Genomic DNA, 25,205 nt, shown 5'->3' on the forward strand with positions numbered 1-25,205 from the left:
CCTCTTGGAGGCCAGGAGGAGAGGGAAAGGCGTGAGGAACTCTGGGAGGATAAGGAGGGGGGACAATGGCTGGAATGTAACTAAGTAAAATAATTAATAATAATAATAATAATAAAGGAGATGGAGATGAAGAGGAAGAGGAGGAGGAGGATGAGGAGGATGAGGAAGAGGAGGAAGAAGAGGAAGAAGGGGAGGGTGAGGGGGAGGAGGAGGAGGAGGCAGAACTGGGAAGAGACCAAGAGGTTTAACAGAGGCACTCGCTCAGTTACTGGAAGGTATGTGACCATTTGGAAGGTGAATGTCCCAACTTGAGAACAAGAGCAGAAAAGATTGGGGGAAGGGAGGGAACAAAGAAAAACTTTAGACAAACTCATTTGGAAAAATGAACCCATCCTTATTGTAAAAATTAGCCGGTAAGACTGATATTTAACCACATAGATATTGAGCACATAGGTACTTTGGACGAAGGGATTACCTGCAACATCAATTTCACTGTTATGACATAATGAGGTCATGAATTATCTGTACATAAAGCATGATTATTAACACGATCAGTTCCATAAAGTAGTCACGTACAAAATGTAACAATGTGAAAATCTTACTCCAAATCCAATCCAACTTAAAAAGCTCTCGTTTTTTTCAAGTAATGGTGGACTAAACACATGCCCTTGTGGCCTTGCTTCCCCACTCTGAAGTCCTGGATAGGCCCCTGGTGTGAACTAAGTTGTTACCTCAGACATTAGGGTTTGAGGGGTGAAAAGACAAGGAAAGCTCCCGCCCCCAAGGAATTTCCTATTGGATAGGAGTCATAATCAGACAGGGCAGCGGACCTATCAGAGGCCAAGAACAGAGGAAAGCCGAGAAGGTGGAGTAGAGGCTGCCATTTAACATCAGACCACCAGAAACCATTTTTCCATGACCTTAAAAAAATAAAAGAAAGAATAGCAGTAAGTAAAACGTTCAAAGACACAAAGCAGGGTCTGCGGTTTCAGAGCGCAGCCCTGTATTGTGAGCAGAGAAAGTGAGGCACACAGAACCAAAGGCAGGGACGGGGCTCCGGGCAGTGTACGGCTTTCAAAGCCACATTAGGTTTGATTTGCAGGCCACGGGTGGCAACATGCACCTGAAATCCCAGGTCTTGGGAGGCTGACAGCACAGGTGTGAGTCTGAAGCCAGCTGGGCTACCTACCCGTCTCTGCCTCAAACACTTAGAAAAAGTGACTTTTGCTAAGAGACCAAGTACTGACGGTGCTGAGTCCAGGATAAGTCCAGGAGTGGCATGGTCTCTTTGTTAGGGCTGCCTATGCCTCTGTGTCAGGGATACTTGGGGATGCCCATGTGAATGGAAGAGGAGGAACAAAGCCCAAGGCCAAAATCCATGGAGAGACCAAGGTGACGAGGACCAAGCAGTTGTGAAGAGTGTGTGGGGCAGGGGTGACTCAAGAGTCCAGTTAGCATCACAGGCTTGGAGGAGACCCAGGGACAAATGCTCTAGCTCCTTTATACGTCAGCTCTCTTCTCTGCAAGTGAAGTGACTGAGAGCATCCTGTTACGACAGGTCGCGGAGAATCCCTAGAGGGCCAGAGAGACACAGGCCAAGGACTCGTCAGACAGGAACCCAGATAAGCAAGCAAACCAGTCACAGGGGTACTGTGAGCCCAAACATCCAAAGCTAGAGGGTGAAGACCTCGTCAGCCAGGAGCTTCGGGCGGAGTGAGGAGACCAGCATCCCCAGCAAACCGTCACTCCGACTTCTTTAAGGAGAGCAACTGGAAAGGGTTAGAGTGGAGCGGGAGCCCCAGAGGCTGTGTGGCTGTCTAGTCAGGGCAGTGGGTGGATCCAAGAGAATGAGGATTTCTCCCAGATGACTGCTTACAAGGCAGACCATTCGGTGAAGGAGGGGAGCCAGAGTAACCTAGGGGCAGGCAGAGGAGGATTTCAAGACTGAGTTTCCTTCCTCCTCAGTACTTCTGGTCTACCACCTACTGGACTGGGAAATGTCAGGTCCCCGAGGAGAAGCCAGGAAGGGCCTGGCTGCCTGGTCCCACCCACATCCTGAAGCCTGGAGATGCTCTGGACATGGGTGTCTAAAATTAGGTGTTAAAGATTTGGGAGTGACCAACGCTGGCTTAAAACAAGCCAAGACCTGGAATCCACAATAGACTCAATAAAACGGGTTGACAGAGAGGAACTGACAATGAGAGCTTGCCCACGGAAACCATGTTCTGTGAAAGTCAAGCAGACAGATTTTTTTTATTCCTTCTGGAGCTCATTTGTGGGTTCTCTTGCTGCACCCACTTAGCATGTGAACCCCCGGGTGAGTCTGAGCCCTTCGATCCTCTAACGAGTCCCCGGACAGCCGTGTTTCTCTCCCTCCAGCTTCGTCTCAAACATTTGAGTAAAAGGCCTCACTGTGACTCCCAAGCCCACAGACATTTAACTAACAGTCACCAGAGTCCAAAGCATGCCTCACAGATGAGAGCCACAGAGGGTCACAAAGAGTGGGGACTCAATGAGACAAGCCACTGGCAAGGACAGGGATCTGCTCTTGCACACGGGACCCTGGGACGTAACGCCATTGGCCTAAGAGAACACCAGTAAGAAGAGTTCAAGGAACTGGCATGTGGATATTTTAAATAAAATAACACACACATGCACATATACATGCACACACACACACACACACACACACACACACATGCACACATGCACGTACACACACTGCTGGAAGATAGAATGATGAGCCTAGTCCACCAGTCACCTTGACCCCCTATGGCGGGAGTGAGGGGTGGAGATGGAGGGGCTGGGGGTGGAGGTAGGGGACACAGACTGCATGGGATGGTAATGATGACTTAGGTCTGAGATTCTTCTTTCCCTCTGCCTAAGGTGGAGCTCTCCAGGGTTGAATTGCTTCAGATCGAAGCTTCCCGAGTCTCTGGTCACCTCTCAGGTCCTCTGCTCACCATGGTCCAGTTTGGACACTAGCCAGAAAAATGGATGGCTCATCGTGAGACTGCTGCCTGCCAGAGCCAGGGGTGCAGCTCTTCTCTGGGTACTTGAGGCCGAGTGTCTGACTGTGCTGAGTCTCAGTGCCCTCTGTCTTTCTCCCATTCTCTCATTTCTAGCCATTCCCAAGGGTCCTTTTCCTCTCACCCCCATAACCCCCCTTTAACATTTGAAATCTCTCTAGGTTTTCGCTCTTGGTTTACTCCCTTAGTTCCAGTTGCTTCCTCGGAAATCTCATCTATAACACAATCTCAAACACCATCTCTACACATCTGTGTTCAAGCCTAGCGTCTCTTCCCAGGAATAGCGTTCAGAGCTGGATCCATAAATTCCTTTACCTTAATGTCCCGTTGGTTCACAAGCACCCTCGGACTAGGGCCAAGCCCACTGTTCTGTTCCACTACCCAGCTTTCCTACCTCCAGCTCAGGAAATGTCATTGGCCCACAGCCAACTCTTTCCTAGAAGCTGGCCAAGCCTTGTCCTCACTTCCACTAGCACGTTCCCAGTGGGTAAAGCAGCTAGTGATGGAAATAGGCTGGGGTGGGGAGGGAGGGACTTCAGAAGTCACAGTTTCCCTTCCTCCTCAGCACACAGGGTTTACTGCCCACTGGAAATGAAAATGTCATGTCCCAGAGGAGAAGCCAGGAAGGGCCAAGGAGAAGACTAAAAGCCTTGGTAAGATTGGCGAGCGCTCTGGGCCTGATGCTGCCAACCCTTCTGTCAGGTGTCCAATCATCTCCCAAGGCTGCAGAGTTGTGATGTTTGTCTGTGCCTGGCCCGGGGAGTGGAACTGTTAGGAGGTGTAGCCTTGTTGGAGTAGGTGTGTCACTGTGGGTGTGGGCTTAAGACCCTCACCCTATCTACCTGGAAATCAGTATTCTGCTAGCAGCCTTCAGATGAAGATGTAGAACTCTCAGCTCCTCCTGCACCATGCCCGCCTGGATGCTGCCATGTTCCTGCTTTGATGATAATGGACTGAACCTCTGAACCTGTAAGGCAACCCCAATTAAATGTTGTCCTTATAAGAGTTGTCTTGGTCATGGTGTCTGCTCACAGCAGTAAAACCCTAAGACCAGAGTCTGATAGCACTTGATCAGACTAAGAAGTTCATAAAGAGAAGGAGAGAGAGACATAGGTTTCTTTCTTTCATTTCTTTCACTTTGAGACTTTTGCTTATTTTTTTTTTTGTTTTGGGGGAGATAAATATCTGCTTGATAATTGGAGGTCAATTTCTATCTGAGAGAAAGTGGGCAGCTGTCAGGCTGTGCAGAAAGCAGGGAGGTGGAGCCACACGGAGGGGAGGAAGGTTAAGAGGGGGAAGCTGTGTATGGTCAGGTGATCAGCCTATCAGACACCAAGAGAAAGAAGCCGAGATGGTAGAAGTCCAGAGACGTGAGTTGTAGTAAAAATAAAAAAGTGGGCGGAACTGGTTCCCAGGAGTACCCTGGCGGTCAGGTCGCTAGTTCCGGCTCCAATGGACCATTGGAACTGTGCTAATTCATCCCAGATCAGTATGCCTCCTGGCGGCTCTCTGCTAACCTCGAACTCTCTGCTTCCATCCACCTGATAAATCAAGACTCAACAAACTGTAACCCAACAGTCAGATTTACATGTTAATTTCCCAATTCTCAATATAGCCACCCAAGAAACTTACAACCAATTGATAAGGATATAAACTGCCCACCTAGATAAGATATACTTTGCCCATCTAGACACACAAAATCCTGTACACATCCATCCCTTAAGAACAGTCATAACAACCTGTAAATGTGCAGAGAGGAATCTTAACATCCGCCGCCATGTACTCTCGGCTGCCTCCTCCTCGCTCTGGTCTCCTCTCCTCTCTAAAACCTTTCTCCTGCCCATCCCTCCTTCTCGTCCAATGACAGGCCTCATTCTCTCCTGTACCTGCCTTCAACCTGCCTAACGACGTCAGACATGTTTCAAAAACATGCGTTTTGGGACAGCTTTAATAAAGATACCCTGGATGGATGGTGGAAGTGCTATGGGGCTACACCCGACCCGAGTCTCAGCAGACAGAATCCAGGAACTTGAGCCGACTCATCTGAGTACCCCATGTTTGCTCTGGAGTCGTTCTCACATCCATATCAGGCATAAGCAAGGATCATCTGTGGCCCATGCTAGACACCCCGAGTTTGTCCTGTTCCTTCACCCCTAGTTCTGCCCTCCTGCTTCGATTCTGCTTGACTCAGTCACGTCTTGGTTCACGGAGGATTCGACCATCTTCCCGACCCACAGTGTAAACTGGACCTGCCCGCCCTCCTCATTTATTATCAGAGCCCCACTGTCCATGGTAGAGACAAGTCTTACAAGCACAGATTGCTAAGGTCTTGGTCCTGTCTGGTTTTATGTCAAGTTGATACCAGATCAAGTAAATCATTTTGGAAGCCACAACCCTCAATTAAGGAAATGTTCCAACCGGATTGGCCTGTGGTGTATTTCCTCAATCACTAATTGGCAGGAAGGAGGACAGTCTACTATGGGTGGTGCCACCCCTAAGCAGGTAGTTCTGGGATGCGTAGCACAGCAGTGTTTCTCTATGTCCTGTTTCAGCTCCTGCCTCCAAGTTCCCACTTTGAGTTCCCGCCCTGCCTTTCCTCAGTGAAAAGACTGGGGTGTTGAAGTGTGAGCAAGAGAAACCTTTCCATCCATGAATTGCTTATGGTCATGTTTTATAACAGCAATAGAAACCTGACCTCCACCGTCTTCCTTTCACATCTATTTGGAAACGTAAGGTGTATCATGATATTCGTGTGTGTTGGGATCATATACAGAGAGAACGGCTGGAGAGTTGCCCAGTGGTAGAGCACTTGCCTAAAATGCCTGACTCCTCAGGTTCAATCCCCAGCACCACCAACAAAACAAAGAAAGCCAGGTGAAATGTAAAGGTGTGGACGTGAGTGGGAGAGATGGCTCAGCATCATGAGTACACAGAGACCTGACAGAGGACCTGGGCTCCATTTCCAGCACCCATGTGGCGTGACTCACAACTGCCTGTCACTTCAGCTCCAGGGAGCTCATAACCTCTGGCCTCCACGAGCCTCTGCACTTACATGGGCTCACAATCACCATCACACACACATACACACTTTAATTTTTAAAATTACAAAGGTATGCAATTGGGCATGATGACAAACCACTAGAATCCCAATATGCCAGAGATGAAGGCAGGAAGGTCAGAGGTTCAAATCCGTCCTCGGCTACATAGCAAGCTCAGGCTACACGAGATCCTGAGTCAAAAATAAAGACTGAGAACAACTGCAAAAATAAATGACCAATCTTTTTTCTCGAATTTTAATACTTACTTCTTTATCTGTGGGGCATGTGACACAAGCCACAGAGCGTGGTGGTCAGAGGACAACCTGTGGGAGTTGTTTCTCTCCTTACATCGTGTGGGTTCTGGGAACTGAACTCAGGTTGTCAGGCTTGGGCACAAGAGCTATGGCTGCTGAGTCAGCTTGCAGGCCCAGCCTGTCATCAGGACGCTATTTCAAACATGGGGCACGGGAAACTGTGATGATTATGAAAGCCATTTACAGCAGGGTTTGGCAAACAGCCCTCGTGGGGAATATCTGTTCTGCCACCTGTTTCATCAAATGCAGTTTTATTTGGAAACAGCCAGACTGGCTTGTCGACACGTGGACCATGGCTGCTGCTGCACTAGAATTGCAGAGGACAGTGTGTGCAGCAGACAGGATGGCCTCACAACCCTAAAATATTTACTGGCGGGCGCTGGGGAAATCCCCGGACAGAGGCACCAACTAGAACTTGGCTTTCAGGCCTCATGAAGCTGTCAAAGACTTAAACATACAGGCACACGTACATATATGTTACAGATGGATGACCAGATGGCACCCCTTAAAATAATCGATTTTATATCTTTAAAATAGAGACTCTTTCACTGATAACAAAAATCTTATCCAGGGCCTTTCCAAATGTTTCTCCTACTGTATAATTTCAGACAGTATCTTGGTTGCGACATTAACAGGGGCTTGTTTGTTTGTTGGGTATTTTTGGGTTTTTTTGTTTTGTTTTGTTTTGTTTGTTGTCATTTGATTTTTGGGGGTTTTTTTTGTTGTTGTTGTTGTTGTTCGCTTTTGTTTGTTTGGTGTGAAGACTTGCTCCCTTTAACAGTTTACCAACCAGATCTAGTATTGTTTTATTGCAGTTGCCTGGTACTTTTCTGTGCCTCATTAAGTAATTCTGAAACCCACACTGATCAACAGACGCAAGAGACGGGGCTGAGCAGTCCCTTCACTAATCTACAAGGCTCACACACACACACACACACACACACACACACACACACACACACACATACACACACATACACACACACACACTTCTCTTGGCCATTACATCAGAAAAGAGCTATTTTCAGACAGTTTTATGCACAGGCACAGTACTAGGCACCTAGTGACATTCAAGAATAAGGCCCAGATAAAAAGAGGGGAGGTAAGATGGCTCAGTGGTTAAGAATACTGGCCGCTCTTCCAGAGGTCCTAAGTTCAATTCCCAGCAACCACATGGTGGACAGACATCTAGAAAGGGATCTAATGTCCTCTTCTAGCAAGTAGGTGTACATGCAGACAGAGTACTCCTAAATTTAAAAAATACCTAAGACCCTCAAACCTGAGCCAGAAACAGGAACCCACACCTGCAACCTTGGCTGTAAGAGGCTAAGGAGGAAGAACACAGGCAGAGCACAAAGCAACGTGACATCAAGCAGGGGAGCCATCCCTTACCAGAGTGTAAGCTCACTACGGAGTGTGTGTACGCTGAGGGAGTGTGTTATGTTTATGTTGTGTGTGTGCGTGTATGGTGTGCATTTGTGATACTTGTGTGTGTGTCTGTGTGTGCGTGTGTGTGTGTGTGTGTGGTATGTTTATGGTGTGTGTGTAGTGTGTGCATGTGTGTGTGTGGTATGTTTATGGTGTGTGTGTGTGCGTGTATGGTATGTTTATGGTATGTATGTGTGTGTGTGTGTGGTATGTTTATGGGGGGTGTGTGTGCATGTGTGTGTGTGGTATGTTTATGGTGTGTGTGTGCGTGTATGGTATGTTTATGGTATGTATGTGTGTGTGTGTGTGTGTGGTATGTTTATGGGGTGTGTGTGTGTGTGCGTGTGTGTGGTATGTTTATGGGGTGTGTGTCTGTGTGCGTGTGTGTGGTATGTTTATGGTGTGTGTGTGTGTGCGCGTGTGTGCGCACCCGCGTGTGTGGTTGGTGGGGTGAGGTGGGGAAATGCTATGACTTTACCCTCACCACTGTGAGGACCCGGGGACTACGTATACTCAGACAGTCGAGGCCAGCTTAGGTTTCGTGACTTGATGATAATCATGGATTTTATACCTGACGGGTCTCATGAAGCTGAAGCTGGCCTTGAACCTCTGTTCTCTGACCTCTACATCCCTCAAGTTGGAATCAATTTGTTGTCACTACACCCAACTCTTATAAGCTTAGGATAACTTTTAAACTGTTTTATTAAGTTCATGCAGTGGAAATTTCCCCCATTAGAAAAGTTCACCTGTGGGACGATCTTATCTTACACATGTATGCTCACACTGGCCACAGTCCTAAACAATTCTGGAGATTAATTACATTCACTTTTGGTGTACTTAGGGGAGGTACAGATATATGTATGTGTGCACGTGTATAGAGGTCAGAGGTCTACATCAGGTCTCACTGCTTCTGTAAAATAAGCCTGCCAGCGGCTCTGGGGACCCTCCTGTTCCAGCCTCCCAGCCAGCGGCTCTGGGGACACCACCGTTTCTGTCTCCCCGCATACTCATTAGTTTTCTATTGCTGTGATAAAATACAGTGGCCAAGGTTAACTTACAGAGGGAAGGGTTTATTTGGGGCTCACAGTTCCAGAGGGTCAGGGTTCACGGTGGTAGGGTGCAGGGAGTAGCCACCGGCAGCTGGAGCAGAAGCTGAGAGTTCACATCTTGGACACTGAGAAAGCTACCTTGAAATGCTCTTTCGAACCCTGAGAGTCGGCCCGGAGCAGCAGACTCTCTCCAGCAAGGCCACATCTCCCCATGTATCCTACTCCCAACAGCCGCCAACTGGGGACTAAGTATTCAAACGCCCAAGACTTATGGGAGACATCTCACTCAAACCGCCACATGAGGATTACAGTTTTTAAAGCATGTGCTAGGATCTGAACTCTGTTTTTACTTTATTAAGTAAGTACTTTATTGATAAGGCCATCTTCCCAGCCCCATTTATTTACTCTCCATTCCAACGGGAAAGTAAAAACTGATTATGTCAGGGGACTGAAAACAGGAACAGGCAGAATCCTATCAAGTACGGCCTGCAGGACTTTATCAGAAGCCTCTGTCTGCTGGGGGGTGTGCTATGATCTCATCTCCAATCCCTTTGAATATTGGTAAAGGGTGCTCACTAATAGCACAGCATGTTATTTTAAACTCTTTGTTACCTATAAACTCCACACTCGCAGTACTGGCAAGTGGAAAGTGCGCCAGCTACAACTGTCAGAACACTGAGATCATTTCCCTCCCAAGGCTTCTGAGTTTACATTCTAGGAGTACAGCCACACACATACAGGCATTTCTCATGTTACCTCGAATCCCTGTTGTCAGCAGATAAGGTGTATACAAACACAGGAAGACCTAGTAGCTGCTTAGTTAGACCAACATATTATTTAAAACATAACACAATCCACCAGAAGAGCCATCCAGTCCGCAGACGCTTTGGCGTTCACGTGGGCCCTGCAGACAAAGCTCACAAGTGCCAGCAGCGCTTTTAAGGATGAGAAAGTTGAAGTCAGAGAAACCGGAAAGCACCAGCGGAGGACAGAGGAAGTGAAGGAGCACCAGCAAAGACGTTTGCACATTTCTGCTGACATGTTACCGGGCTCCGTGTGCTTCTGCCAGTCGAAGAATCCAGCTGTGTTTCCTGCTTTCCACAAGCAATGATAATAGAAATGAAGTAATTGTAAGTTAGTTAACACCCTTCAAAGATATTAGCGAGGGAAGTTATGGGTCCAATTACAAGCCCATCTTTCTGCTGCTACAAATAAAGTAAACGAAGCCACCCTGATTACTGCACATTAGCATGAGAAGGCGGAAGCCAGAAGAGGTGAGCTGCTCAGGTCTCCAGGGAAACACTTTAAGCAGTTTGAGTGATATACACACAGCCTCTGATAGCAGGATAGTTAGAGTAATTTATATGCATAGCCCTTCAGCTCAAGCAATTGCAGCGATGAAGTAGAATTTTTAAGGGGAAAGTGGCTTAATGAAGACTATCAGATATCTAGAAAACATTAGCATGACAAAGCATCCCAGTGCAGGAAGAACTGAAGCCTCGCCTACCACCCCTGGCCCCACCCCATCCCAGAATTAAGAAAAAGTCAATGCCTAGTCACAACGCATGTGGCTGAAATATGCTACCAAACACTGGCATTTTCCTTCTGGAGGGAAACAACATAGAACTCTGGTATCTCCAGTTCTTCTGATAGACTCTGCTCATGGAAGGGTACATGTCCTTTGTAGGTGTGTGCACATATGTGTGTGCACATGTGGAAGCCAGAGATCATCATCTGGGGCTTCCTCCACTGCTGCCCAGGCTATCGTCTGAGACAGATTCTCAGGTTGAATTTGGAGATCATCGATGGATTCAGTTGAACTATGTACTCCAGGGAGCTGTTTCCTCCACTCCAGCACTCCCTACCTGGCCTTGTCCCTGTCCCAGAAGGCTTTGAATCCTATGGATGTGAGGGGGAGGGGGGCCAGACACTTAGCAGCAGCCGGCTACATTGCCGGTTTCAGACATGTGCTCTGATAATCATGACTCAGAGACAGAAATATGCAACTAACAAAAGGTGACCACTAAGCAAAACGTAACTGCTCCTCCTGAGCCTGGCATCCCAGTCCTTTCACCCGGCTCAAAATTAGAGCTCAATTTGATCCCGCTTCCTCTTTTGTGTCTTTTTATTGCTTCTGCTGACGGTGATTTTAAAGGTGACACAAATGGCTGTAACCTAGACTCTTAGGTGCTCAGTGAATGGTATTTGGGTGTTTATTAAAAGGATTTAAATCTAACATGCCCATGTTTTATCATTTATTATTATTACCATACTTTTTTAAAGTCTCTTAGGAAAAAAAAGCATCTCATAATTACCTATTTTTGTGAGTTCCCTATTAACTAACTATCCAAGGCAATGTGGGTAAACAGTTAAATGTGCATACACGATTGAATGTACACGATTGAATATGCATAAACAATTAAGCGTGCATGAACAACTGAGTGCACATAGACAATTAAATAAGCAAATGCTGAATATTTATAAATGACTGAATATAAATGACAATTAAATATGCACAAACAATAGCATATGAATAAACAAACCAGACATGCACAAACAATTCAATATGCAGAAAATAACCAGGAGTGATTCCAGTGTTATGCATAGCATTTACTGGATACTCTGCTTTAACGCTGTGGCCAACCGAATGCCCAACAGGTAGCAAGCAACTGAAGAAAGGAAGGATTTATTTTCAGCTCATGGTCGAATGTGTACAGCCCACGTGGGGAAAGGCATGGTGGTTGGAGCAGGTTACAGCTGTGGCAGCAGGAGCAGGAGGCTGCTTGTTCACAGCTGGGTGCATCGAGAAACAGAGACAGGGCAGGAAGTAGGGAAGGCTATAACATCTCAAAGTCACCCCTAAGAGATCCACTTGCTAGAGCTGGGCCTCACGTCCCAGGGTGCCTCCCCAAACAGTACTTGATCTGGAGATCAAGTGTGGAGACACAGGAACCTGTGGGAAACACTTTACATCAAAGCACGGTCTAGTTCGAACTTAAATGCGTGGTTCGGAGGGACATAACAACCGCAGTAATGTGAACGCAGAGAGAACAATTGTTTCCAATTTATCCGGGATGTCCAGGCAGTACCAGGAACAGTGAAATCAACTGCAGGAGGTGACAGCCCACTGGCTCAAGAGAAACCTGATGTTGTTGGCACACGTAAGAAAAGTGCTCAGCAAGAGAGAAGAGAATAAATGCAGAGCTCTGCCTACGCAGAGACGAGTAAAGAGACTGGCAAGGAATGATCTACAAGGTGGGAGTAAACCATCAGTACCAGATGGGTAAGATCCCTGACTGCCCAATGCGAGACACTACTGATCGCTCTTAGTGCCTAGATCACAGAGAGACACCGTCAGCATGCATGCCTGCTGCGATGGGTTACCACCTCGGCATCCCCTGTGAGAACCACTGTGTGTTAGGCGCCACGCCCGTGTGGGAATAGCAAAGAGAACCAAAAAATCATTGTGTCAGCATGAAAAGATGCTGTTCCCTGGTGACAGGAATTATCATTAATTTTGACCACAGTGACAATGATAATAAGAAGTGTCTGTATTTGGATTTTAACTACTACGCATAACCGACCAGATCCCAAGCCTGGGAGCAGATCGCTCTCTAGTCTCTTCGACTGCTCACCCACATGCATGGCACGTGCCTGTGACTGCTTATCACCTGACAAAGATGGCCGCTTGGTTCCAAGTTGTCACATCATCTGCACAGGATCTCGATCCTGTGCAGAGTCCTGAGGGCACTGCCACTCTCGAGTGTCCATGCTGCCTTCTCAGGGAAGCCGTCTCTCTGCCTCAGCCTCTGTCCTCCCTCGCTCTGACTGCCAGGAGCTGACGTCTTGTACTTAGCCATTTCAACACAGCATCTTTAATTATGGAGGTTTCTCGGTCTCCCTCCCCTCCCAGAATTCACTTCCTTGGGGTTTCCTGATTTATCCTTTCTTCTCAGCAACTAGCATGATGCCTGACACAGAGGAGATCAATAACTGCTACCTTGCGATAAACGAACCCAGAATGACCTGAATGGAACTAATATTCAGTAGCTGCTCGGGGTAGACCTGCTATATGGGTCTTATATTCTCCTTGTAGACGCACTGGGCTTGTGCCATTCAGAAGCTACTGAACCACACCTTTGGAGGGTCCCTCTCGACCATATGTAGTTTTGGTTTTCCCTTTGGTGCAGCTTTGATTTTGAATCCTCAGGAAAAGCCCTGCCTGCATATGGCCCAGTCCCCAGAAGTCCCACCTTGACCAAACCCTGTTCCCCATCACGGCATGGCTGATACACAGTCTGCTAACTGTATGCTTGTCTCTCCCCCACTGTTCCTAGTCAATGTGGACCACCCCAAAGCCAATCTGTCACTGCTACTGCACGGTGAGCATGTGCCTAGGTGCCTGGCACCTCTATCTACCCAGCCCAGTGAATGAGGAATGGGAGGCCTGGGTTCTAACCGTGGTAAGCTAATGGCTCCTGGCTGCCTTCAGCTCCATTAGCCTGCTTTGTGTCTACATTTTTTTTCTTTTAATGAGTCGCCAACTTTTAAAGATTTAAATTTCACAATTTAAAAATTTTTTAAAGATCCAACTTCTCTTGAAATGCCCGAAGAAGGACTAGAACCCCGAATCCCATGGGCAGGCTGGCGGCTGGCAGAGGCACTCACCAGCTTCCAGCTTCCGGCTCTAGGGGATCTCCAACCACCCAGGGAGGGTTTAACAGATCTAAGGAGATGGACAGAAAGGACTGGCCAGTGAGTAGGAAAATAGAAATAATTAGTACGATGGATGAATGGTTATGTGCCTTAATTGAAATCGCAGAAGACAAAGGAGGCCTGATAACGGATAAATAAATACCCCTTCACGTGATTCACAGGAGAAATGCAAATGACAGATTAATCAAACTGCACACAGACAGACAGGCCATTTTAGAAGCCCCCTAAAGCACTGGTTCTCAACCTGTGCTTCTTAACCTGGGGGGAGGGCAAACAAGCTTTCCACTGGAGTAAGCTACGGCCACTGGAAGACATAGATATTTACATTATGACTCATAACAGTAGTAAAATTACAGCTATGCAGTAAGTAGTAAAATAATTCATGGGGGTGTGGTCACCACTACATGAGGAACTGATTAAAGGGTCGTAGCCTTAGGAAGCTTAGAAACCACCTCAAAAGAAGTGACCACAGACAAGATCCGCATTCACATGCCACACACGGATCTGGTGTCTGCATTCACGTCTCACACAGAGATCTACTCAACAGAGGTGCGGGCTAAGTGCTACAGTCCAGACTCTATCCATTCAGAAGCAGATTTTCTTTTGAACAACGTGAACTTCAGAGTTCAATAGTGTAAGCACCTTCACACAGTGTGAAAAGTAACTTTACACTGTGGATCAAGAGCCACAGCGAAAGTCCAGTAGCTAAACCCCTTGAAATGCACCCTAGGGCAGTTGTCGGGACAGCAGACAAAGGTTCAGGTCTGGGGTGTTAATCACAGTATAATTTATAATATCAAATATATTAGAAAACTAAATGCCTACAGTAACGAGTGGTTATGTAAATCACAGTACATTCAAATGACGCCTAATTGTGCAGACGTTAAAATTACATTCTCAGAGGCTGTTTATTGATTCAGGAAAGTGCTCACGGAGAAAAAGTAGAGCTCTCGTGTTGGGAAGATTTTCAGGTCACCAGTTAAAGTGAGCATTATTCCTGTTTTCTACTGAACACGCCTGCCTGACCACAAAGCATCTAACATTTCTTCATCTACATCTTTTTTTTTTTTGAGGCAGGGTCTCATGCTAGAGCTTAGGCTGGCCTCGAACTCACAGCAATCCCCCTGCCTCAGCTTCCTGAGTTCTGGGATTACAGAGGCATGAGCCTTGATGCCCAGCCTTCCCCATATACATCTTACATCAGCCAAGTTCAAGTGAAGACACTCAGCAAACAAGTTGCCTGTTGGGGTCAGAGAGGTGAAGTGGCTTAGGACATGCTGGCGTAGAGGAAGGAATGGGAAAGGCACTAGGCGGTCAGTCACTCCGTGGCAACCGTTTCAAAAGAAATCCCAGGCGGAGAAGGGATGGGAGGAAACAATTATGGAAAATGGAGACCAGTGCACAGAAGCGCCCAAGAGCTGGGGAGGGCAGAGTCAGGAAGGGCTGCTGAGAGAAGGGAAATTCACAGCAGGACATGGCAGAATCGAAGCTGAAGAGTTTCCCTTTGTGGTGTATTAATAGTTGTATGCAGATCACACAAGACGCTTACAAGAAGCATTATTTGTTTCTTGTAAACTCTGACCGGAGGAAGGGCCCAGGGGGACGTCTCGGTGGAAAAGCAGAACCGCGTCCCTGCTGTGAAAAGCATTAGCAACAAAACCCGAAAGTCTGAGAGCACCAAAATAAACTGTCTGTGCAAAAGGTGATTACGGTAAAAACGAGGAGGGAGCTGCGTGCGGTTCAGTTCTCAAATGACTGGGCTGTGTGGACGCAGATCTGCAAGGTCATCAGCTGCCTTGAGTGTCTGTCGCGCTCGCTCCCACCTTCTGAGGTGAACAGCACAGCCTGGGTCCATCCACAGCCCCCTTCTGGGGAACAGCTGGTCATCTCGCACTCGCTGCATGCCCAGGAGAAGTCTACATATTAAGTTCCTGAGGAACATGACTGACTAGAAAATCAAATACAATGTCTCAGCCCAAAGCAACAGAGCCCAGTGTGGGTGAAAGTTGCTAATTTTTCAAGGAGAACCGGTGGTGGAATTAACTGTGTAAGGAAGGTGGCACTCGCTGAAGAGGGAGGGATTTCTTAGGTCTCTGAATGAAAGAAGCAGCCTGACGGACCACAGGTTACATGAAGCCTGCAGGGTGTCCGTGTCGGAGTTCACCCCTACGACGACGACGACGATGTCTTTGATTTCTAAAGGGACCACTGTGGACTCAGATAAAGCACAGGGCTGATGTATTCAGCAGCTCAGAACCCACTTCCTCCCTTACTCAGCCTGGTCCTCTTTCTGTCCGGAAGCCTGGCTTCCTTCATGCAGCGGAGTGGCATACCCTCATTGTCCTGCAAACTACTGCTTTTCCAAAGTTTTGTTTGGAGGAAGTTTTTACAAAGCCCTCTGCAGGAACCGGGCCGTTTCCGCATCTGTCGCCTCCTTGCTTCCTGTCTGCGTGTTGCGTTTGACCCTGACCACTCTGACTGCCCCAGTCCCTCAGAATCAGTGAGCCTCACACTATTCTTGCTTCTGTTTTAGGTGTGCGTTCCCCTTCCTACTAAGACCTGCTCTTTTCTTCAGCTGCGTTTTCTGCTCTTGCCTACTACAATGGAACAGATCTAATATGAGTCTTTTCTTGGGCTTGATGTCCTGAGACTTCAGGTTTGCCTGAGTCTAGGTTTATGCCCCATAGTGTATTTACAGGACCAGGCCTGGTTCATGGCGCTACTCGCACAGGCCCAGAGGACAGCCGCCACAGACGGGGCAGGACCAGCCCCAGGGAGAATATGCAGGAGCTCTAGTCCCTCTTACAAAGGGGCTCTGCTGCCTGCTGTGCCCTCATTTCTGCCTCCTCCCATGAGGGCCTCGGCCTCTGAGGCAACTCTCCTCCCCCGGCAGGCACACTATGTCCTGTGTTTCTGCGTTACTTCAGGCATGCCACATGATTTTAATTCTCAGCGGGGGATTTATTTATTTCTGATCACATCCAAGGTTATTCTCTCCCTCCTTTTTCCCCCGAGTATGACTCAACCTCTATCACCTGACTTTCCTTTCTCTCTGAAACAGGATGTTCCCACATCCTCAATCTCCCTCCGTCTTTCTACTTCCTCCAACTTGTCTGTCAGCTTCTATTTTGGTTCCTCAATACCTAAAATGCCTCTCCTCTCCGTGTCTGCAGCTGTAACTCAGTGCCTCACCCCAGGGGCCTGTGTCTGCCTGCGTCCTGGCAGACTAGGACAACCCTCAAGGTGCCGACTGCTTCACCAAAGCGCGGCAATCCTCACTGGTAGCTTTTAGAATCTGATTTCCTCCCTGAAGACTTTTAAAAACTCTATTTAAATTTATATCCATTAGACGGTCACACAGGGGTAGAAGGGCACGGGAAATGTTCAAAGAGCAACCTTTAAAACGAAATCTGTTCAGAATCTGCCCTTCCATCTATCAGTGCTTATTAATCAACAGATAAGGTGGATGGGCACGCAGACAGGAGGATGGCTGGCAGAAAGAATCGGTTGGGAAATATGAGACGTTTTCGAAACCTGAACTCTATCCTCTAAGAAGGATGGGGCCACTTGGAGACAGAATCAAGTCAGTGTGCGTATGTTTAAAAAGTTTTAAATCTTAAACCTGTGTTAGATAACATAAGCTTAGATTTGAAGATGTGTGTGGAATTGAGTTTATCAAATAGCACCTCACAAATATTGGTACCTTTACAAGCAATAGAACCCAAACAGTTACTCCAAAGATACACTTGGCTTCACAGTCCAGGGAAATGCACTTGGAGGTGCAAACTTCACGACTTCCATTAAAAGCTTGTCAAGTTGTGATTTAGGACAGAGCTCCCTGCTGGGTTAGCCCTAGGTAAGTTGTACCTATACCCAGTTCTTTATACTCTGCCTTGGCAGAGGCCTCTCCTCCCTCTCCTCAGCTCTGGTTTGAGACGCTTACTCCTCCCACACTCAGAAGTCCTCTGTCCCAGCCTCCTTCTCCTGTCAATTGCTCCCTAGCTACCCGAAGCCCATAACTAGGCCTGCTGAGGACTTGGCATTTTCTTTAACTGAAACCCAGGAGGGCAGGCGCTGAGTAAATCAGAACTCCGGGATGTAAACATGAAACAGTGAGTCACGGGCATAAGGCACAGTAACAAGATGGGCAGAGGAGATGTAGGCAAAAATGTGGCACCTGATGGGCCAGGATGTAGATGTTGTGTCCAACGTCTTTTGGAGAAACACCATCATCTCCTCCCTCCTCGTCCCCATGGTTACATTCCAGGCCTTGGTTATAGGCATTCTTCATGACATCCACCTAGAGACAAATAAATAAATAAAGTCTGAAAGGTGCCAGCCTCACTTCAGATTGTCTAAGCTATAACTTAAAATTGGGAAGCTTCATGACATTCAAAATTATAAAGGCTTTAAATAAACAAACACTGCATTTTCTCTCATATGCAGACTCTAGATTTAAATGTGTGTTCCTGTGCGTGTGTATATCTATATGTGTTTGTGTGTATGTGTATGTATGTGTATGTGCTTATGTGCATGTCTGCACTGTGTACTTTTATGTGTGTATGTGTGTGCTTGTGTCTATATATGTGAGTATATGTTTGTGTAAGTGTATGTGCATGTGTATGTCCTCGTGTGTATGCATGTGTGCATGCATGTGCTTGTGTGTATATGCATGTGTGTACACAGGTGCTTGTGTGTGTTTGTGTGTGAATGTGTGTGCACATGTGTGTACATGTGTGTGTTTATGGATGTGTGTGCACATGTGTGTGTGCGTGTGTGTGTGTGTATGAGAGGGGGGGCAGCCCACTGTGAGCAGCACTATACCTAGTAGGCAGGTCTGGCCTGGGCTACACAAGAAAGGTAAATGAGTGTGAGCCTGGGCTCAAGCCTGGGCAGCTTCCTCTGTGGTTCCTGCCTTTACTTCCCTCAGTGATGAGCTGACCTGAAGTGTAAACCAGGTAAACTGTTTCCTCACAAGGTGCTTGTGGTTATGTTTATCACAGAAGGAGAATTGCAACTACTTATGTGTGCAAAAACACCATAATAAAACTGTAATACTAACTTAAATAAGTAATCTAAATAATGAAATACTTATTTATAAACTTATAAAATTACAAAATTGTAAATAGTAATTTAAAATAAATTACTAACTTAAGTCAGTAATAATACTAACTTAAAAAAATTAGAACATACTCTTGCAAACCACAGTCATTTAAGTAAACATGGAATTGCATTGTTATCTGAAGTTTTTTGTTTATATCTTGGAACACCAATACTTTGAAGTCTCCGTGGCTTAAGAGCATTTGGAATCCTGAGAAGCATCCACTATTTATTGAGCACAGTACTGAAGAACGTACAGTGGACGAGGAGAGTGTTCCTGCTCAAGGGGTGGGGGTGACGGTTCAGCAAGCAAGAGGCAGGGACAGCAGCACACTGTTCCTAGGATGGGTCTGGGGCGGTCATGTGACTCGGTTTGAGGATGGGTCATGAAGGAGGGCGCAGATGATAGGAAAAGGTGTTAATGACAGAGGAGACTCTTCAAACAGTGCACAGCCTCACTGTCAAATAAAAAGTGGTAGCAGCCTGTTGAGATTTCCCCATAACACCAGGAACATTGCTGAGTGAAGGGACTTAGTCACAGAAGTGCTAAGCTACAGGGGTCAGGCGTGGTCTCCAGGCATCCAGAACCCATTGCTCTTAAAGCAAGCCTGAATGATGTCATGGTGTCAATGGGGGGAGGCAGAGGGGAGGAGGGAGTAGAGCTCCTATAACAGGAAAACACGAGGACACATACCTCGGAGCTGTCACCATGCCTCTCTCTTTCTTTGAAGCCAGGCATCATGTGACAGTTCACTCATAAGAATGAGTTAGAAAACATAACTAATCAAACTTATCTGTGTTTTTAGAAAGGTACAAGCAAAACTTGGGGGTGTGGCAAACACGTTCTTCACACCTTCCTCACACATGGCTATTCCTTGGCGTCCCGTCCCCGGGGAATTGGCTGAAGCACTACCTCCTGGGGAGTCCAAATCCATGATTACGCAATACCCACTACAGAATGGAGCCGTCTGCATGAACGCCATGCACCTATGCACACCCTCCTGTATGCTCCAAACCATCTCCAGGTTGCTTACAATATATAACACAAACATTACGCTGCGTTGATGGGGAAAAAAACAAGATAAAATTCTATAGGTGTTGGTTCAGTGTTCTCTTTAAAAAATGCTTTAGGCCCACAGACTGCATCTATAGGGCTGAGCCCACCAATCTAACAGCCAAGAAATCATTACACTAAAGCTGAGAAAAATGTCTAAAATAAACACATGTTTATTAATGTTGATATATATACATATGTATGTGTAATATGTATATATGCAAAAGGCATCTATCTGTATATAGTTAAGTAGAGTGTGGCAATTTAGTTAAGAGAAATGCTTAAAGTGTATAAAACTGGCTCCAGGAGATCCAACACTCCAACACCCTTTTCTGGCCTCCTGGTGCACCAAACCACACATGACATGCATACACATAGATACACACACCAGACCATACATGACATGCATACATATAGATACACACACACATAAATAAACAAAAAAAACCCTCGAAAACAAAACCTAGTGCATCCACAGTCCTGAGTCACCAGGGCCTTCACTGCGCGTTTGCGTTTCCCCCTCCCCAGCGTGAGCCAACAGGAGCAGGGGACATGCCACCCAACTGCCACGGACTGGGGAACTGTTCTTACCAGTTCCTTGGGTCTCATGTTGAAGAGAATTCTCTCTGCATTCTCACTGTCGTGTCTGCTCTCCATAATGGCCAGCAGAAGCTTGGAGGCGTTGTTCTGAGGACAAAGATGATGTCAGTACACATGCAAAGGCTACAGCACAGGTCAGCAATCCCCTGCATCGGGGCTAACTCAGATCGCCCGGCCCTTTTTGTTTTCTCAATTGGGTGAAGGCTGAACTCTTATTTACTTTGTCTTGCTAACATGTGAAAACAGAACTGTTTTACTTCATTGTTGATACAAAATAAAAGCAATAAGTCATGAAGGATGATGGGAGGATATTTTAAACTACACATGACTTAAATGGCAAAGTGGCTACACACTGCATGGAATAGAATAGCTTCTTTTAGTGCTTCCTCAATTAGATGTCTGTGATGATACTTTAATAAGACAATCAGATGAACAGAAATCAATAGCTATAGACATTTTATAGACATGGCTACACTTCAAAGAATTTAGTACAACCATCTTAAAAACGAAGCAATTATATTAGTAGCATACTGAAATCGCACATAAATGTGTGAGTCACTGTTGAGAATAAATATATAAAACTAAATCCATGAGTTAGAGAGATAATGGCAATTTGCTGGCAGCTTGCTTATTTTATCGTGTTTATTATTCAGTGTGTCAGAGAATAACATTCTCTTAATAAAGAATGAAAGCAGTTTATGCGGCTGATGTGTTGCAACTATAAATAAATTTATTTAATATATACATTATAATTAATTTATAAATTTGTGATAATTGTAAACATTATCTCAAATATTGTCACTTAAGATATCAAGGTGTAAAGCAACGTTCCATCCTAAATGGGTACCAGAGAGCTGCCCCGGAAGCACTCTGTCCTCTGTCAGGTAAAACCGTACTCTCTACAGACTCCTGCTAAGACTGAGAACCGGGAAGAGAGGGAAACCGTTTAGAGAGGCTTCTAAGAGACTAGGAGTCCACATGTTTCCAGAATGGCATCGGAGTCCCTGTTTGGTGTAGGTGGACAAGGCACTAAATTGATAAGATTGTGTAAATTATCTCTGGTTAGATTTGGTTCCACATTCTGCCCAAGGCTCCCAGGCCTGCCTGATACCACCTTTAAAAGGATGGCTAATGATTCAGAAGGCACTGAGGGTGACAGGTCACACCAATGCCACCAGGAAGGATTTCAGCAAAAGGAGTCAGATTCCTTTTCTCTTCTTTTTTTCTGTTCTATTTTCGTATTTTATGGATATTTCAAATCCCACCGTCTACTTTCATGATCTAGGGTCCAAACAATGTGCCTTGAAAACTGAGGCACAGGGATTAGAGGAGACAGTAAATCCTTAGAGCTGTGCGAGCAGACCCCCACAGAATTCAGAGGTAACCCCGGCAACAGGCTGAGTCCTCTAATGAGCCACAACCTGCAGCGCCAATAGAAAAGGGCTTAAACCATCCAGTCTCCGAAGGCCAGTGGCAGTGCATTGCTCTTCGCCAATTTTCTTTCTCATATTTTCTGAGAATAGAAAGAAATCTTGCAAATGACCCCCTGAAATCTGAACCAATTTGGAAGTACATGAGCCTAGCTGTACTGAAAAACCCAGTGCAAGTCCTCTTGTTAGCGGGGGATTTTCCTCCCATGGAAGCCGGATTCTTCTTAAACAAAACACCAACACCCCACCTCTTAGCAAACGTGGCACTTTGCACCCACAAACCAGTTACAAAAATGAAGATAACAAGCTGAAGACCAACACAGACATCTTAGAAACTTGTGTCAAGGGTGTTTAAAACTGTAGTTTGTATAATATTACACTTAAAGTAGATTTGTCACACAGGACTATATTTATAGTGCTATATTACATTGAAGGGATATTACCAAAAGTGTGGCTAATTAAGCCATCCAATCCAGGAATCAATGTTTGGAATGATTTATTTAAAGTGCCTTGTCTCATGAATGCCCCCAAACTTGCCAGCATATATAATTTTGCCTTACAGATGCTGTCTTTGGATGCTCTCTTTTCAGGCAGTAATATATACAAAACCTTCTGATTTAAAAGATAAAAGATCATTTTAGTCTTTAAGTATAAACCATATTTAAAGTATTTCAGGAGAAGTAGACACATTTGATGCTTTAGACACAGCCTGATGTATCCAACTGCCTGATGTATCCGCAGCCTGATGTATCTACTGCCTGCCATATGTTGGAATAAATTGCCCTACTGAGGTAAGTAAATACTACGCAGTGATCCTCTTTGAGGTAATTTTGTATCCAGCCACCTTGTTTATCAGCTGAGGGAGTTTCCTGGTGGAGTTTCTGGATACTATTGCATCATCTGTGAATAGCAATCACTTGACTTCTTTCTTTCCAATTTGTATCCCCTTGATCTCCTTTAGTTGTCTTAATTGCTCTAGTTAAAACTTCAAGTACTACATTGAATAGCTATGGAGAAAGTGGGCAGCCTTGCCTTGTCCCTGAATAAGTTTCTCTCCATTTAATTTGATGTTGGATATTGGCTGGCTATACCTGTTGCCCTTACTGTGTTTAGTTTTGTGTCTTGTATCCCTGATCTCCCCAAGACTTTTGTCATAAAATATATCCAGAACCTTTCACATCTGCCTATAATGTAAAAGTAGGAAATTAAAACAGTTGGTGGGGTTAGGCCTGCTTCCACATCTCCTGCACAGAGCCGCACATGTGACTTCAGCCTGCAGGTGGCGTGTGCTTTCCCTGGCACACAGCATGTGACTTGTGAGTTCACTACCCTTTCCTGTCAGCCACCTGAGACAGGGGTGGCATCCTGTTTTGTACAGCCGTTTGACGACTTAGAATTCACTGTGACCAGACGGTGTGCATGGTAAGGGCTGGTCACACTACCTTCAGCTGTAGCACCAGGTCCATTCTGTACTTGCCCAGAGGGTTGATGTCACTCAGAATCAAGGCGATGATGATGTCAATCCCATTGGATTCGTGAGTGGCGATACAGGTCTAGAAAAGGAGATGTTTGTAAGATGACATGCTATTTTTGACACAACACTAGAAATAGTAACAAGACTTGAAACTTCAATGCTGCGTGCAGACAATGTTGGAGATTTGAATTAGCTTTTTGGATAGGGTCTGTTAATTGACTGGCATTGGTAAGTGTCTCCGACTGCAGAATATTAATACACCATGAAAAACACCTGTCTTTGACATGAAGAACTGCAGAATTTCAAAGATGAGAGGGTAAATTAAAACTCTTCCAGGCATTAAATCTCAGCAGACCCACTAATGCAAAAGGAGATCCTTAATCTGAGTTTTAAGGTCTGATCAACCTAAGAACACAAGGAGAGGGGAGATTTGCTCGTGAATTTCATAGAACAGTCAGAGCAGAGGCTCCTGTGTGCGAGGCGGTGGGAAGGCACACAGGGTTGTTGGGCTCAAGTGTTCGTGGTGGGATGTGATTCACCAAAGCACAAACACCCAGAGAGAGCAACAGGCCTGCTCCGAGGGTGAAGGTCCAGTGTGCCAGGAATCTGGGCTTTGTTTGATGGCAGCAGCATGAAGGCCACATTCACGGGCACCAGGCTACCAAGCCACCCAAGAGAGACTAAAACCCTCGTGAGTCACACAAGAAAGCACAGCCCCAGCCAACAGGATGTCTCTTCTTCATACAAGACCATTCGTGCAGAGGCAAGGTGCTCCTGTCCAACACTGTGTCCTGGGGCTTTTCCGCTCAGGAGAACATCTGCCAAATCCAAGGGGAATCTATTTCCAATCATTTCCAGAATTTTCTTAAAGACCACTCTGTGCATTTTCAGAGTATAGGGAATTACCTAGGTAAGGTATGCTATCTTAGTACAAGTTTTTCCTCACAGAACTTACTTGGATTGAGGACTTTCAAAACTCAGTTCCACCATAAAGTAGGGGATGTTCTGACTGACTTTTCACAAAACAGCAAAATATGAAAGAAATACGAAATGCATGTATACTTTCTCTTTTAGAGAGAGAATTTTATCATCAAACCTCACCTCTGAGTTTGTGCACTTTACCTTGGTTTTAAGTCAACAGTCAAGGACACCTTTATCATTGTTGTAAGAAATTAAAATATAATCTTGAAAGTAAAGAGAAAAACATGTACAAACTCCTCACAGAGATGAACACAAGACCATTATGATAAGGATCAACATGTTTGCATCATATAGACCCACAGATGTATGTATGTCGAGTGTATGTGTTTACACAGGCACAGTGTGTGTGTGTGTGTGTGTGTGTGTGTGTGTGTGTGTACAGTTATAGAATCTGCAATAGAAAAGCTGACTTTTTCACACCTTTCTACAATAACCATTGGTGTTTGGCATCAATCACATCTTTAAAATTTATGTCCAGAAATGTTTGACATGCAGGCTTTCCTGCCCCTGAACCTTGCCCGCTCTAGGATGTTTTGTGGATTCTAAATGATTGTAAGAAAGTCAGATGACATTACTCCCTTTCCTCCCCTTCATCTTCTGTCCTGTCTTCTCCCATAATGTGTCCTTAGAGCAGAGCAAGGCATTCTGGGAGGCAGGGTGAATGTTGGGTCTCTCGCACATGCATGTGCTCCAAAATCAAACTGGCACATTGTTTGGGCTCAGAAAGTCTGTAGCTTTTCTCCAACTGTCTTTGCAGTGTCTCGGAGTGCTGCCGTCTCTGAGCTGATCTCTGAGTCTGAAGCCATGCATCAGCAGGATGACAGCCATGAGGCCCATTTCATAAGCTAACCAAGTAGGCATAACATGGCTATTATACCCCACAACATGTACACACTGCACTGGAGCCAAAGCCACAGCGAGTCAATGCCATACATCTGGAAAGACTCTGTATAAAGAAAAACTCAACATTGGGAAAAAATACAATCTTACCC

At 45.9% G+C, this 25,205-nt stretch overlaps 1 protein-coding gene across 2 annotated transcripts in view; it reads right to left on the bottom strand.

Moving 5' to 3' along the window:
- Itpr2 (inositol 1,4,5-trisphosphate receptor, type 2) overlaps positions 1 to 25,205 on the bottom strand; it is a 377,779-nt gene that overhangs the window by 98,157 nt on the left and 254,417 nt on the right. For both annotated transcript variants that reach the window (XM_087659437.1, NM_031046.4), the window contains 3 exon segments: positions 23,201 to 23,311; positions 20,320 to 20,415; positions 17,752 to 17,874 (listed from right to left, as the gene is read on the bottom strand). In XM_087659437.1, coding sequence (XP_087515563.1) covers positions 17,752 to 17,874; positions 20,320 to 20,415; positions 23,201 to 23,311 — 330 coding nt within the window.

Source organism: Rattus norvegicus, chromosome 4, assembly GCF_021556685.1.
Source record: "Rattus norvegicus strain SHRSP/BbbUtx chromosome 4, alternate assembly SHRSP_T2T, whole genome shotgun sequence".
NCBI lineage: Eukaryota > Metazoa > Chordata > Mammalia > Rodentia > Muridae > Rattus > Rattus norvegicus.